Source organism: Urocitellus parryii, chromosome 3 (genome assembly GCF_045843805.1).
Source record: "Urocitellus parryii isolate mUroPar1 chromosome 3, mUroPar1.hap1, whole genome shotgun sequence".
In the NCBI taxonomy this organism is placed as follows: Eukaryota; Metazoa; Chordata; class Mammalia; order Rodentia; family Sciuridae; genus Urocitellus; species Urocitellus parryii.
In genome coordinates, this window is record NC_135533.1 from 57,942,873 (window position 1) to 57,957,817 (window position 14,945).

At 35.1% G+C, this 14,945-nt stretch overlaps 1 protein-coding gene across 2 annotated transcripts in view; it reads left to right on the forward strand.

The window, feature by feature from the left end:
* Reln (reelin) overlaps positions 1 to 14,945 on the forward strand; it is a 452,281-nt gene that overhangs the window by 296,262 nt on the left and 141,074 nt on the right. For both annotated transcript variants that reach the window (XM_077796721.1, XM_077796720.1), the window contains exons 13-19: positions 1,293 to 1,405; positions 2,650 to 2,858; positions 3,601 to 3,729; positions 4,821 to 4,930; positions 9,574 to 9,640; positions 13,397 to 13,630; positions 14,302 to 14,463. In XM_077796721.1, the coding sequence (XP_077652847.1) occupies positions 1,293 to 1,405; positions 2,650 to 2,858; positions 3,601 to 3,729; positions 4,821 to 4,930; positions 9,574 to 9,640; positions 13,397 to 13,630; positions 14,302 to 14,463 (1,024 nt within the window). The remainder of the gene's footprint in view (positions 1 to 1,292; positions 1,406 to 2,649; positions 2,859 to 3,600; positions 3,730 to 4,820; positions 4,931 to 9,573; positions 9,641 to 13,396; positions 13,631 to 14,301; positions 14,464 to 14,945) is intronic.

A 14,945-nucleotide genomic window follows, 5' to 3' on the forward strand; every position in this document is an offset into this window, starting at 1 on the left:
TTATTAAAGTCTTAACAGAATCAATGCATTAATGCACTTGAATGGATTATGGGGGCGTGTAACTAGGCAGGTAGGGTGTGGCTAGAGGAAGTAGATCACTGGGAGTGTGCCTTTGGGGTATACATTTTGTCCCTGGTGATCGAGTTCTCACTCTGCTTCCTGATGGTTATGTCCTAAGCTGTTTTCCTCCACCACATCCTTCCACCACCTCTAAAACTGTGAGCCTCAAATAAACTCTTCCTCCTCTAAAATTGTTGCAGTCAGGTCTTTTGGTCACAGCAATGAAAACACTGACTAAAATACAGAGGATCAAAGGGTAAAAGACTTGTATCTACTTGTGGCTTTTCCACCAGCTGGTTAAATGATTTTGAACTTCCAGTACCTTCCCTGATATTCAATTTCATCATCAGAAAAATCTTAAGTACCTTCCAGTTCTAATAGCATATCATTTCATGTGGACTGTGAAGTAGATAGTGGATAACTACTTTATGTACCTTCCAACAATCAAATGAAGTACCAAATATAAAAATGAAAAATGTAAAATGAACCTCACTTAAAATACAAATATATATGCTAAAATACCATAGGTATTACTTTGCAACAGCCTGAATGACACCACTTTATAAGTCTTTAATGCAGTGCATCACCAAACTTGTTTTAAAATCATAATCAATAGGTTCTGAACTTTGAACATAAAGACCTCAAATATAAGAAAGTAATGGTTTATTAAAAAGCAAGAGCACATCTTTTTATTGATTCTTTTTAGTTATACATTACACTAGAACTCATTTTGATGTAATTTATAAAAGGATGGAATATAATTTGCTCTAATTCAGCCCCTTTCTCTCCCCAAAAGCATATCATTTTTAATGTGGGTTGAAACAGAGACATGTTGTCCTGCTACACACAGACATTTACTTGAGTAATCCCATTAAGCAAATAGTTACTTTGACCTTCACAAATATCAAGTCTTTAGCATGGCTCATCTGAACTATCTTCATGAATGATTTCCTTGGGTTTGATTATCTTTGTTTAGGATCATTTTTTTTTAGTTGTAGGTGAACACAATACCTTTGTTTCATTTATTTTATTTTTCGTGGTGCTGAGGATCAAATCCAGTGCCTCACACGTGTGAGGAAAGTGTTCTACCACTGAGCTACAACTGCAGCCCCTAGGATTATTAAGTGACATCTGGGTGGCATAGTTATTTCTTATTCTGAAATTTAACACTGTATTTGATGTTTGGGGAATGCAGGTTGGTACTAACACCATGAAATTTTTATTTGGTGCAGGAGGAATTTGTGACCCTGGAGATTCTCAAGAAAATGACATCATCTTGTATGCAAAGATAGAAGGAAGAAAAGAGCACATTGCACTGGATACTCTTTCCTATTCCTCATATAAGGTACAACTTCCAATCCTTGTGCCAAATGCTCACCTCACAACTCCCCAGACAAGCCAAAGTCAAAACCATGAAGACCATGACAGATACAGAGAATAAATCTCTTTCCTGGTAGCCCAAGAAATTGCCAGTTTAAAAAAAAAGTGACATGGACATTTTAATATTCACTTTTATTTCTGATACAAATAAACATTAGATTTTATCAAGAAGAAAGAATTATAGCCCATCAGCAATAATAAAATGGAACCAAATACTCTGACTGACAGTTATTCTTGTCCCCAGGAAAGCTCTAAATATGACTGTAATTATGCAGCCTTACAGCCTTGCTATCAAGCTTAATAAGTATTTATCCAGCCTTTTGAGATTTGTTAGGCAGATGACATTGTAACAGAACTTTTATGTTACCTTTGCTTTCTTCTTTGCTAATTAGAGTGACTGAGGTTGACCTTTTTCCTTTGCCCTGTGGATACAGGGCAAATGTTGTCTCTGGTTATTTGCAAATATATATTGTCAAATCACGTGAGATGCTTGTCATAGGGCATCAGATTTAAATTATTTTTATTATAATAGACTTACCTGTGCTGAGACTATGCCCACATGCTCATTAGTCAGCTTTATCTCCAATATTGATGACAATATCCAGCATGTTCCCATGTTATACCACTTGGGAACATGCTAGATATTGGGATTTCTTAGTGAACTACTTTTACATCAGGGACATGGTGGGGTTATATCTGGTCTGGCATCTGCATGTCTTAGACCAAATCAATTGTATAAGTTATACATTAACTCATTGGCTCTGAAAGTTTCTGCTTAGAGTACTATTTTCAGAATACCTGGTTTGGAAAACCATTAATATCATACAACTCCACTTTCCAAAGCACTATTGATAAAGCCAAGTAAATGTCAAGTTTCCTTTGTCTTGTGCTAATGTAGATAAAATGGATAAATATACTTTAATAACTTTTTAAAACCTTAGATCAATTTGTCTTTGAACAGAGAACCCGATCAATCACACACAAGAAACCACACTTGTCTTCAAAGGAGGAATTCTGAGTCACTAATAAAAAAAAAAATGCTCCTTGACAGCATCTTCTACATGAAATAACAAATGGAACACAGGGCTATTGCCTGATGCTCAACAGATGGCAGTTATGTATTTAGCGATGACTAGAGAGAACCTAGGAGAATACACATTGACTAACATAGGAAAGGTTATGAGTGATTTGGTTTCCTTTATTTGGAAGGTTCCATCTTTGGTGTCCGTGGTCATCAACCCTGAACTTCAGACTCCTGCTACCAAATTTTGTCTCAGGCAAAAGAACCATCAAGGACATAATAGGAATGTCTGGGCTGTAGACTTTTTCCACGTCTTACCTGTTCTCCCTTCTACAATGTCTCACATGATACAGTTTTCTATTAATCTGGGATGTGGAACACATCAACCTGGTAACAGGTAGGAAACCCTATTTTGTGGGTGTACTAACAGTTAAAAATGAACACATGAACTTGGCTGTTAAATCAGAGACAATTTCTCAGTAGGTTTTTAGCTGGATTTTTAATAAAATATCCATTAATAAAATACACATTTTCCCCCAAAGAGAAGTCCTTCGGTTAATAGGTGGGTTATGACTGGGTAGATTTTAAGTAGGAATTGGCTTCATTCTAAGAGCATGATCTTAGGTATGAGAGGTGTGTGCATGCGCTGTGGCAGCCATCCATTACAACAGATTGCTGAGAGAGTAACAACTGAAAACAAGCTTGACCTCATGTTGGCTAGTGACCCCCTAATAATAGGCAGGGAAATCAATTAGCACTTCAAGAGCTATGGCTTCTCAGTTTCACTTGCAGAAGTGTTGCTGGGATCCTTTCTAAGAATTTTTGTGTCTCACTTTCACAGGATGAAGTAACAGTGTGAGACATGGTAATTGCCTTGCCATCTATCAAATTCAAGAGCTCAGACTCAAGTTACCATTTGTTGTCTTTTAAAGGAGTTTGTTATTATAGCAGTAATTTAACTGCTTGCCCTTTGAAGGCTGGTCAGACCTGGGAGAAAGAGAAAGCAATCATTTAGTAAAGAGCCATCTTAAAGAAATCTCACACTAGTTCTAAAGATGTTTATTGTGTTTAGGCAGAGATGAAAAGTAATTTTTTTAATCTTTGCCGCTTTTGTGTTGTGCTTGTTCTGTTGTTACTAGTGTCAGCTTGGAGTTTTCTACTAACCATGGGCGTTCCTGGTCCCTGCTTCACACTGAATGCTTACCTGAGATCTGTGCTGGCCCTCACCTCCCCCACAGCACCATCTACTCCTCCGAAAACTACAGCGGGTGAGTAAATTCTCTCCATGCTGCAGAATGAAAATTAATGAGTAATACAGAAACTATAGCATTTTTTACATAATAGGTAAGGAATCTGACTTCTCCTTAAAAGTAGTATCATTAAAGGAAGAGAGAAATACTTTTGCTAAAGCTGATGCAAGATCACAGTTTATACAGTCATTCGTTTTTCATGTACCTGACTTATATTTTGGACTACAGGAATTTAAATTCTGTTATGGCAATCCTGTGATTATTACAAAAATAATCAAAATAACCAAAATAATATTACTGCCAAAGTAAGACTTATGGAAAGAGCCAGCATAGAGAAGTATAGAAAAGTTAAGTTTTGGAATTAGACCTGAGTTTATATGTTATTCTGCCATCTACTATCTGGGTAATGATATGCATTCTCTCTGAGAAACTTTCTACTTCTTTTCACATAAATTAAAGACCATAAATGTATTCCTTTGGGAATTACTATAGAATTAAAATGGTTATGTAATGCTTTCCACTTAGAATAAACACGATTTACATAGTAAAAATATTTACAAGAACAGCAAAATTAAGTTGGGAAATGTTTTTAGGAAACATTTTTTGCTTCCCCTTTTTACATGTGCATAGGACAAGGGGTAGCAAAAAATTAAAAAGTAATTGATGCTAATCAGCACCCCATCTCCACACAGATGATTTCTGTAGGTTAATATCTAAGGTGTGAGTATTGTAAAACCTGATTTAAACATTATAGAATGTATAAATTTATCAAAACATAATATAACACCACATTAGTATGTCCAATGTTTATATATCAGTTAAAAATAAATAAATTTAAATAAAACATTTTATAAAAATAATGTCTAAACAAAATAAATATCACTTGCTATGAAGAATAAATCCACTACTCTAGCAGGATATGGGTGCTCTTACAAGTTGTATGTCTGTTTTTAAACTATACACAATTCCATAGGTGAATGTAAAGAGTTTATTGAGAAACTTTAGTGCTGTTACAAGCACCTAGAGATGGGAACATCACACGCATATAAAATGGATTTAAAGGATGTCAACATAGTCGTAAGGCTGGTTTTGTGCTAAATTTCTTGCAGGTGGAACCGAATAACGATTCCCCTCCCTAACGCAGCACTAACCCAAGACACCAGGATCCGTTGGAGACAAACGGGACCAATCCTTGGAAACATGTGGGCGATTGATAATGGTTAGTGTTTATGCCTGTCATAATCACATGCCATTGATGTGGAGTCTTCCTGTGCTTTTGTTAGTCATCCCAGACTTAATCATATTTCTAAGTCATGGTCTTGCGATTCATTAAATGCTCTTTCTTCCTTTTCTCCTTTGCATTCCGTTAGAAACCCAGGGATGCGCAATCAGAAAAAAAAAAAAAAAACAAGCCTGTGTAGTCAGCAATATTAGATGCTAGAATGTTTCAACATACACGGTCTAAAAAATGCTTAAAGCCCTGAAACTCAAATTCACAGTTGATGACAAGGGATATCCTAACATTTTCTTTGAATGTGTTATGCAAAATTAACATAAATACCATCCTGCGTGTATTAAAATAAGACCCATTCTTCTCTTAGTAACTGCATAACATCTGGAAGACTTATCTGTTTGCTGTAGACACTACACTGAAAGCAACATCATCTCTAAAATACTGGTGAAACTTCTGCCTCCTTTTTCAGAAAATAGCATAAAAGGAAAAAGTGGATATACACACAAGTTTTTAAGTAAATTGTTGACAATTTGCATCATTTTTAAGCCAATAACACGTAGGAAAGATGCACAATGAAAAAAGATATTTTAAGTTATAGGGTTAGATGACTAATTTCTTACATTTGTTATTAATAATCAATTTTCTGATTTTTTATTCTAATTATGGATGGATTCAAATATTTTCTGTTTTCAGAGTATATAAATTTGACTGAAGGTTTATACTACAAGGGAAAAAAAAAGGGAGAGAGACAGGAAGGGAAATTGGGACAAAATGTCAATACTTCAGCCAATGGTCACAGATTTGTGATCAACTTTATAAAACCTACATAATTGTTTAATGTTGGTTTTTCCATGTCTTAATCTTCTTTTGTTATTTTTGAATAATGTAGACACTGAGAAGCTAATTACATATATAAAGTTCTTTAAATTTGGGAAAAACTTCAGGCAAGATGGCTTACCCATAAACCAATGTGAATTTTTTAAAAATATTTTATGTTCAAAAAAGACCAGTTGGGCTGGAGATGTGGCTCAGCGGTAGCGCGCTCGCCTGGCGTGCGTGCGGCCCGGGTTCGATCCTCAGCACCACATACCAACAAAGATGTTGTGTCCGCCGAGAACTAAAAAATAAATACTAAAAATTCTCTCTCTCTCTCTCTCTCTCTCTCTCTCTCTCTCTCTCTCTCTCTCTCCTCCTCTCTCACTCTCTCTTTAAAAAAAAAAAAAAAAAAAAAAAGACCAGTAAAAAGCCCACACTTTGAAGGCCATGTGAGTTTTATAAACATAGTGCATTTGTAAAAATATCTAAAGTTGAATTTGTTAAAATAGAGTTTCTCCATTGACAGATTTTTCTTTTGTTTTTGTTTTTTGATACCAGGGTTTAAACCCAGGTATGCTTAACCACTCAGCCACATCCTCAGCCCTTTTTATTTTTCATTTAAAAACAAGGAATTGCTAAGTTGCTTAAGGCCTTGCTAAGTTGTTGAAGCTGGCTTTGAACTTGTGATCCTCCTGCCTCAGCCTCCTGAGTTGCTGGAATTACAGGGCATTGACAGAATATTTTGCATAGCATTTTAATTACTACACCTTTTAATGAGCTCTAGGGAACAAGCGTGTGTCTCTGGGTAGTGGGATATGAACGGGTTTTTCCTACTGTCATAGTCTCTCATAAGCTCATTACTTTTATTACTTTAATAATAACAAAAGAAGTTTCAAAATTAATAATGAAATAAAGCATGTGAGGAAACTGAGAGTCCAATGAAGTATATATATAAAAGCCTATGAGAAGAGTATCTCGATTTTCTGAATAAGGCTATTATAATATGATTTGGGTCAGAAAGAGCTACTTCACGTATCTGGGTTCCTACCATCATGCTTTGAGGATACTAGGAAGAGGTTAGGATACAGAGAATGCATATGGGTAGCAATGTGTGTTAAATGCAAAACTGAGGGCAGAATCTCTTCAATTCTCTTATCATCCTGTGTGAGGTTTTCACAAAAACAGGAACAGTCTCTGGCTTCTTCACAAGGCAAAGAGAAGACACACACTCCTTCCCAAGAGAAACAAGTGCTATAGAATTCCCCTGCAATCTCCCCCTTTCAGTATGGAATTCCAGAATTATGACCATCAAAAGAAACATAGAGAAAGAAACAGACCAGTATCATAATTCTGTTAGGTATGTTCTTCCCTTACAATAGCCAACTCCTGCTATTTGTAAAGAAAGTATGTGAGTACATTGCTGGTGGGATGACAAACTGGTGCAACCACTATGGAAAGCAGCATGGAGATTCTTCAGAAAACTTGGAACGGATCTACCATTAGACCTAGCTATCCCACTCCTTGGTTTATACCTAATGAACTTAAAATCGGCGTGCTATAGTGACATGGCCACATCAATGTTCACAGCAACTCAATTCATAATAGCTAAGCTCTGGAGCCAACCTAGGTGCCCTTCAACAGATGAATGGATAAAGAAAATGTGACACATATACACAATGGAATATTACTCAGTGTTAAAAAAATTATGGCATTTGCCTGTAAATGGATGGAGCTGGAGATTATTATGCTAAGCAAAATAAGCCAACCCCCCCCAAAGGCCAAATGTTCTCTTTGATATGCAGATGCTAACTCAGGTTAGGCAGGAGTTGGAGGGAGTAGTTGCACTGGATTGGACAGGGAGTGGGGGGGAGAGAGAATGAGAAAGACAGTAGAATGAACTGGACATAATTCCTATGTTCATATATGAAATACACGACCAGTAAATAACTCCACATCATGTACAACCCACAAGAATGGGAAGTTATATTCCATGTTATGTGTAATATGTCAAAATACATCCTACTATCACATATAACTAAAAAGAATAAATAAATAAATAAGTATGTAGGAAGTTATCCTAAAAATCTTCACAAAATGGAAAATTCTAGGGTAAATTATATTTGCTTCATATTTTTATTTTTTCAGCTATATTACATTAACAATAGTAGTAAAGAAAACTAATCTGCGCTTTCCATACCATTGTGGAAAGGAAGACTGTAAACTTAGGAGTCCTAATGACTCTACTCAGTAGGACGGGATGACAAATCATTAATCGCTGTTTTTTCATTGGTTTGGAAAGCCTTATGTTATTGTTGGTTTGGGGTTTTCACCCTGGAGACTTTCTGAACTATGGCATGTATGTACTGTAGGGCAGCCTCTACAGTAATTCTTCAGAGTGCAATATTCCTCTCACAGCACCTGGAGCAGGTTCTACTACAGCCATAAAACCAAGTGTGCTGGAAAGAAAATCCATACATTTTTCCAGGCTAAAGAAATAATAGAGCCCCATTGTGATGGCTCAGCAGTTGGCGTACAGTGAAGCCCATTGAAACAACAGAGGGCAGGAGGTTGGCAGTGGAAATGACCCCAATATGGTGATGATGATTATAACCATCTGGTGACATGAAACATTTTAATAACTCTTTCAAGGAATATCATTCTCCCACTTTAAAGAATGGGACCACCGAGGCTTAAACAGGATGAATCAGTTAATCAAAGTTTCTTGGTGAAGCCAGATACAAATCCAGGATTATCTGACATCTAAAACCAATGCTGTTAATAACGTGGCTTGCTATCTCTTCTCTTCTAAACCAGTAGTTTCCTTCATCAAGGTTTTTTTCCACCACCAGCCTGCTTTGCATCTCATTTGAATTACTCCTCCTATTAATTGGCTGAAGGGATTATGTGCTTCTAGGAGTATAGACCACAGGAAAGTCTGTTCTAAAATAAAATTGTTTAAATATCGTGACATGCTTATAGGGCAGAGAAGAAAGTGATAATGAATGGTAAATTGTCTTGTGCCTGAAAGTGAATATGTGAGGTATTCATAACATCTTAATTATATCTCAAATCCTCTTTGGTTTTGTCCCACTTTGGGGTTGTTTCAATTGTTGATTGTGCCAATTACAAAAATACTCAGTATCTTTAAATGTATTAGAGTCTGAGTATATCAGAACCTACCACTTGAGCATTTTTCAACATTCCAAAGATTAGAATATAGGTTTGCAACATTGCATTTTTAGTCAAGCTCAGTATTTAAGGAAAAAGGTCTGCATTATGAATTAACTTTTATGCTCAATAACAGATTCTTAATACCATACTTCCAGGGAGAATGAATTAGTATATGTAACAATCATTTACAATGTTGTAGATTTTCCCCCAAATAAGGATGGTCATTGTAGTTAGGATCTCTCTCCATTATTTGATGTATCAAATCCATCCTTTGTGAATTCTTCATTGCTACCTAAATGGTATACAAAGGTCAAAATACAAGCAGTAATATTCAGTCTGAAAATGTTTTAGCAGAAGAGACTCTGTTAAGGAATCCCTGTCATATGGTCCTATTTTCTTTAGCACAAAACATTAAAATATTGAAAAGGTTATTTATGGAAGGCAAAGCACTTCCAGCAGGTTTGTAACTAAGCACTTACCCTGTCACATAGCACTTCATATGTCAGGATGGATTCCTATTACCAAACACACAGGCAATAGGCCATATTTCATAGATTTTGCTTCACAAAATTATACTGTTGGTGTTCCTTGTTTTTCCAGTTATGTCGCCATCTTTTACATGATTCCTTTTTTTCCTGCAGTTTATATTGGTCCATCGTGTCTCAAGTTCTGTTCTGGCAGAGGACAGTGCACTCGACATGGTTGCAAGTAAGCATTTGAAAAAAAAAATGTGCATGCTTTTCCTTTTTGGTATATAATTTATATATCAAAGGCAGAGTCATTGTCATTGATTTTAGTATCCTTTTTTGTAGGCTTTTGAAGTATTTTTAAAACCAAAAACAGGATACTCCCAATAAAATTTAAGTGAAATGTAAATGTATTTTGTAAGTGAAATTTAATAAATTTATATGAGGGTCAATTGTGAACAGATTTAGTATCTCTCATGTAAATTTGTGAACAAATTGGAGTTCATCATAACTTGATGGCTCTCTTTCCTATCTTTGTTATATTCCTCTTCATAATATTGTTCTAGTGTTCATGAGTCATGTTTTGATTCCTAGCATAATTGGTCAATGTTTCATTAAAGATAAAATTAGTAATGATCCATAGACCCAATGCTAAAGGAATCAGAACTGGGCCAGATTTAGCAGATCTGATAAGAAAATGCAACATCTTTAAATATAACTTTACAATCTTATGTACTTCTGAAAATTATTTGGCTCTTTAAGATGATTATAAAGTATTTTCTAGAACAGTAGTGCTGAATTTAAAGTCTGAAATTATGCATTCCATACTTTAATCATCACTAGTAAATTGTGCTATGTTTATAGCAAGAATGGACATTCACATTTATTATGTCATTCTCAGATTAATATTTAATTATAAAATATTCCAGGAATACCAGAAACACAGCCAACTTTGTCATACAGATAAGTTAAATACCCTCAAACAAAAAGAATAATTAATTAATTAATTGGGTAGTTAATGACTACAGAACTTACAAAGGGCATTGAACCTAATCATTTGAAAATTATATGCATGAGGCAAACACTTGTAAGCCCTGAGATTAGACTGAAGGTTAACTTTTTAAACTATATTTCAGTGGATTTAATTAGCAAAAAAAAATCACTCTACACATGAAAATGTCATGTAAAGTATGTGGAAAAAATGGTAAGTTTCTGTTTTAATTTCAAAATAGAATAAAAGTCTCTGTGCTTTTAAATAAAACTATCAGCTCCCACCCCAGACACTGCCTCATTAGATCTATGTAACATTGGCTGGTGTTTTCTTCAAGTTGTATCTTCATCCATAATCCATAATCAGGACATCCACTTTTTAAATGCATTTAAAATAAAATTAACACAAGATAAATTTGAATGGTAGGTTGGTATGTTAACCTAGTTAATCATTTCCTTTCCTCGTTCTGAAGTTTTACAAAATATTTTCACCAGTTAGAAATAGAGCTTTTTCCCTATTCTGACAATGCTTTCTGGTAACATTCATTGGCTTTCTATATTGGGCTAAACATTTGACCACTGCCTCTTTTCCCAGACTATGTGCCTTGTTGAATTTGAGCAAAATTGCAGGGAGAAAAATTATATTCAACACTACTTATTTCCTTTAAGCAGATCCTTGAATTTGGGGGATCTGCAACTGTTTTTCTCCACACTGCTCCCCTCATTAATACTGATAATTGCTACCAGAATCCCACCTGCTTCTGTTCCCCAACATTTTCCTTCCTGTCTACAATCCCAAGCCTGGTTTTCTAAACTGACTAAATTCACTAATTTGGGAGCCTAACTGTGTTGAGAGGCTAATGGGGAGAGACAGCATTGGAACCCTTCTGAAGTGTGATCCATGAATCTCAACAGTGGGGGCTTTTCTCCCGACATACAGAATGAACATAATGCCACATTTAAGGGTGGCTAGATGAACCAGCAGGGAAGTATTTGGAGTCAGGGAGCCTCTTGTTATCACTGAAATCACTAGTTTGTGCAGCCTTACTGTTCTGGAAAACAACAACTACAAAGGTTTGTTGTTGTTGTTGTTGTTTTATTTGTTTGTTTTAATTTTGAAATACAAGTGGAATGCTTCTCTATATTCTTTCCCAACTGTATAATCTTTTATTAAAACTAGACTATAAGAATCACTAAATAGGAACTGACTCCAATGTGCTTCATCTTACATAGTCACCAATTTCTCCCAACCACTAGTCCTAAGACACATTTAAGATACATAAAATCCCATTTACCCTAAATAGATACTCCGGCAATAGTCTTGTTTGGGAGCACAAATTCCAATTTGTTGTCATGATAAGACACATTCAGTTTCCTGATTTAAAATGTGTCCAATTTAGCTTTTTTTTTTTTTCCTTTTGGGAACTACTTGGTTATTTATTCAGAGTCAGACTATGTCCATGAGATTATATGTGAAAGAAAACAACTGTTTGAAGCTAATTTACATGTCCAGTAAGTATTGTTTTTCTGTATGACCCCCTTCCTCAATGCTGTTCAAGATGCCAAGACAACCCACAAACTTCATGCTGCAGTTGTTCTTGGCATTTTAGGGTGCAAATTCTTTAAAAATCTAATGGAAATATGGACTTCTCCCCAGAAAATCTAATTCATATATAAAATTTGGCATTTGATTTTTGCACATTCACACATACTGTGGACCCTGTGGAAGGTCAATATGGACCCCAGTTTCAGTAACACTGCTTAAGAAGTATCCTCTGGGTCATACCATAGTTATCACTTCATTGGCATACTTACTTTACAAAAGGTTTGTTTCAGACTAAAGGAAGTTTGAATGCTTCCATGAGACTCCCCTACACCAAAAGAAACTAATCCCATTTTATAATTGGTAACATTGTAAGTGTAGTAAGAAAGAAATTGTGCAGTAAAAATGAAGAATTTGAATTGGGTGCTATGGCACATGCCCATATTCCCAGAGACTCAGGAGGCTGAAACAGGGGAATTGCAAGTTGGAGACCAGCCTCAGCAGTTAGCAAGGCCCTAAGCAACTTAGTGAGACCCTGTCTCAAAATAAAAATAAACATGGCTGGGGATGTAGTTCAGTGGTAGAGCACCCCTGGGCTCAATCCCCAGTATCCAAAATTTAAAAATATTTTTAAAAAAAAAATAATTTGGAACTAATTTCTGATGAGCATACTCCTTAAAATGTGAGAATTTTCTTATATTCAATTATTGATCCATCTGTGATGAGGTTTTACTCACTGATAGAAGACTCAGGGAACTCCATATATAGTCTAGTCAGCTAACAGAAATATAGCACATTCTCCCAAGCAAATTGTTGGGGGTGGGAGAGGAAATGAGTTGATTTTTCTTGAAGCATGCCTAATTTGGGAGCCCACAGATACACCACACAGTTATCCTAGGAATTTATGTATAGGTCAAGGGTGAATATATTATCTTTATAATGTCAATATAGGTCTGAAATGGTTAAATATATATTCCCAATTATTTCTAAATATTTACAATAATTCCTATTATAATATGTCTTTTTGCATTTGTCCTTAGAGGAAACTTATTCCAGGTATCTTATTTGAAGTATTTTATTTATATTGTTTTCTTTATAAATTTAATGAGTATTATTATAAGTGTATGTGTGTGTGTATCTTTACGAGATTTTAAGTTGCAAATATGCAGACTACAGATGAATGTTAGATAAACTGAGGTCACTGGTTGAAGGTGAGTGCTGGATTATTATTTTAATCATAAACTTATTACAGTAGCAGTTTATGAAGACTATATTCTTCTGGAATATTTACAGTCAATCAGTCCTTATCAAGTTTTCTGATTCAGTATTCTTCAGAGACTAATAAGCTTTATTTACCATTCAATCAAATCCTGGCCTCTGGACTCCCTCTTCCCCAAAGTAGAATGAAGACCCTCTGAAAGAATTCACAGTTTAAGATTTAATTTTACACTGTATTTCTTTCAGATGTGACCCTGGGTTTTCTGGCCCAGCTTGTGAGATGGCATCCCAGACATTCCCAATGTTTATTTCGGAAAGTTTTGGCAGTTCCAGGCTCTCCTCCTACCATAACTTTTACTCTATCCGTGGTGCTGAAGTCAGCTTTGGCTGTGGTGTCCTCGCTAGCGGTAAGGCCCTGGTTTTCAATAAAGATGGGAGACGCCAGTTAATTACATCCTTCCTGGACAGCTCCCAATCCAGGTGAGTGAAGGAGGGCTGGAATAATGCAGAAACCAGATGCTAATGTTGAATTTACATCTCTTTCAACTTATATTCTTTTTTCTTTTTTTGCGGATATATCCATCTTCCAATTTTTAACCAGGATGGAAAGGAACTTACCATTTATTTAGGGTTAATTTGTTCCAGTTTTTAATAAATTAGAAAGCTCATCAATGACTTTGAGATACTAATGACTGACTAGATTTTTTTAAATATGAGATGTTCAAATCAAAACTGTGCTCTTAAGCCAAAGGCTAGTTAATTATTCATGTAGTTTTATTTATTTGACAGCTTGCAGAGGCTGATTAGATTTATTCCACATCTTCCCTTCCCCCCGTTCTTAATAAATAATGCAGTAAAGGAGTGATTGGCATTTTAAGTGTGTGTACATAAGTACATAGTATACAAATATGTATGAACATACAGTTATACTTTTATGAATATCTGTATTTAAAATATGCACATTGATCTCATCTACACATATTCATACATCTCACAGTGTCATTACTTACATTTTGTAACAGAGGGATAAGTGGAAACCTACACCTTGTAGGTAGTTAATTTAAATTTGTTTGAAATTCTTTAAAAACCAAAATGAACATTATGAGTAAAAATGTTTATGCATCCGCTAATCATAGGCAATTCATGTCTAGGTTTCTCCAGTTCACATTGAGACTGGGGAGCAAGTCTGTTCTGAGCACATGCAGAGCCCCGGACCAGCCTGGTGAAGGTGTTCTATTGCATTATTCTTATGATAACGGGATAACTTGGAAACTCTTGGAGCACTATTCATATCTCAACTACCATGAGCCCAGGTACGTTGGAAATCATTTGGAAAAATGGTTAATGTGATATCTCCTTCCTGGGACAAACATAATTTAAACAGTTTAAGATTTCAGATTTTTTTTTATTGAGAGATGGAGAGGAAAAAGATTGATGTGTCTTGCAATAAAAAACTAGCGAGACACATTTTTCTAATCTTTTTGTCTGATTTCTGATAATTTGGAGAAAATTATTCTTATTTTGAAATGTGCATCTAAGGAAAATATTTTGTTGTTTAGGAAAGAAAAATGGTTGATACCACCTTCCTTATTCTATAATAATATCTATAATGTAAATTATTAGATATTATTTTAATATGGAATTAAATGGTAAGTACTGTTAACAAATGTTTATTGATTTTATAATAAATTATGACATAATAATTAATAAAATATGATAACCAATATGTTTCTAAATTTTGCATGCAGTGTAATTAAATAATGAGTACAAAAAAATTTTCTAGCATGCTATAAAG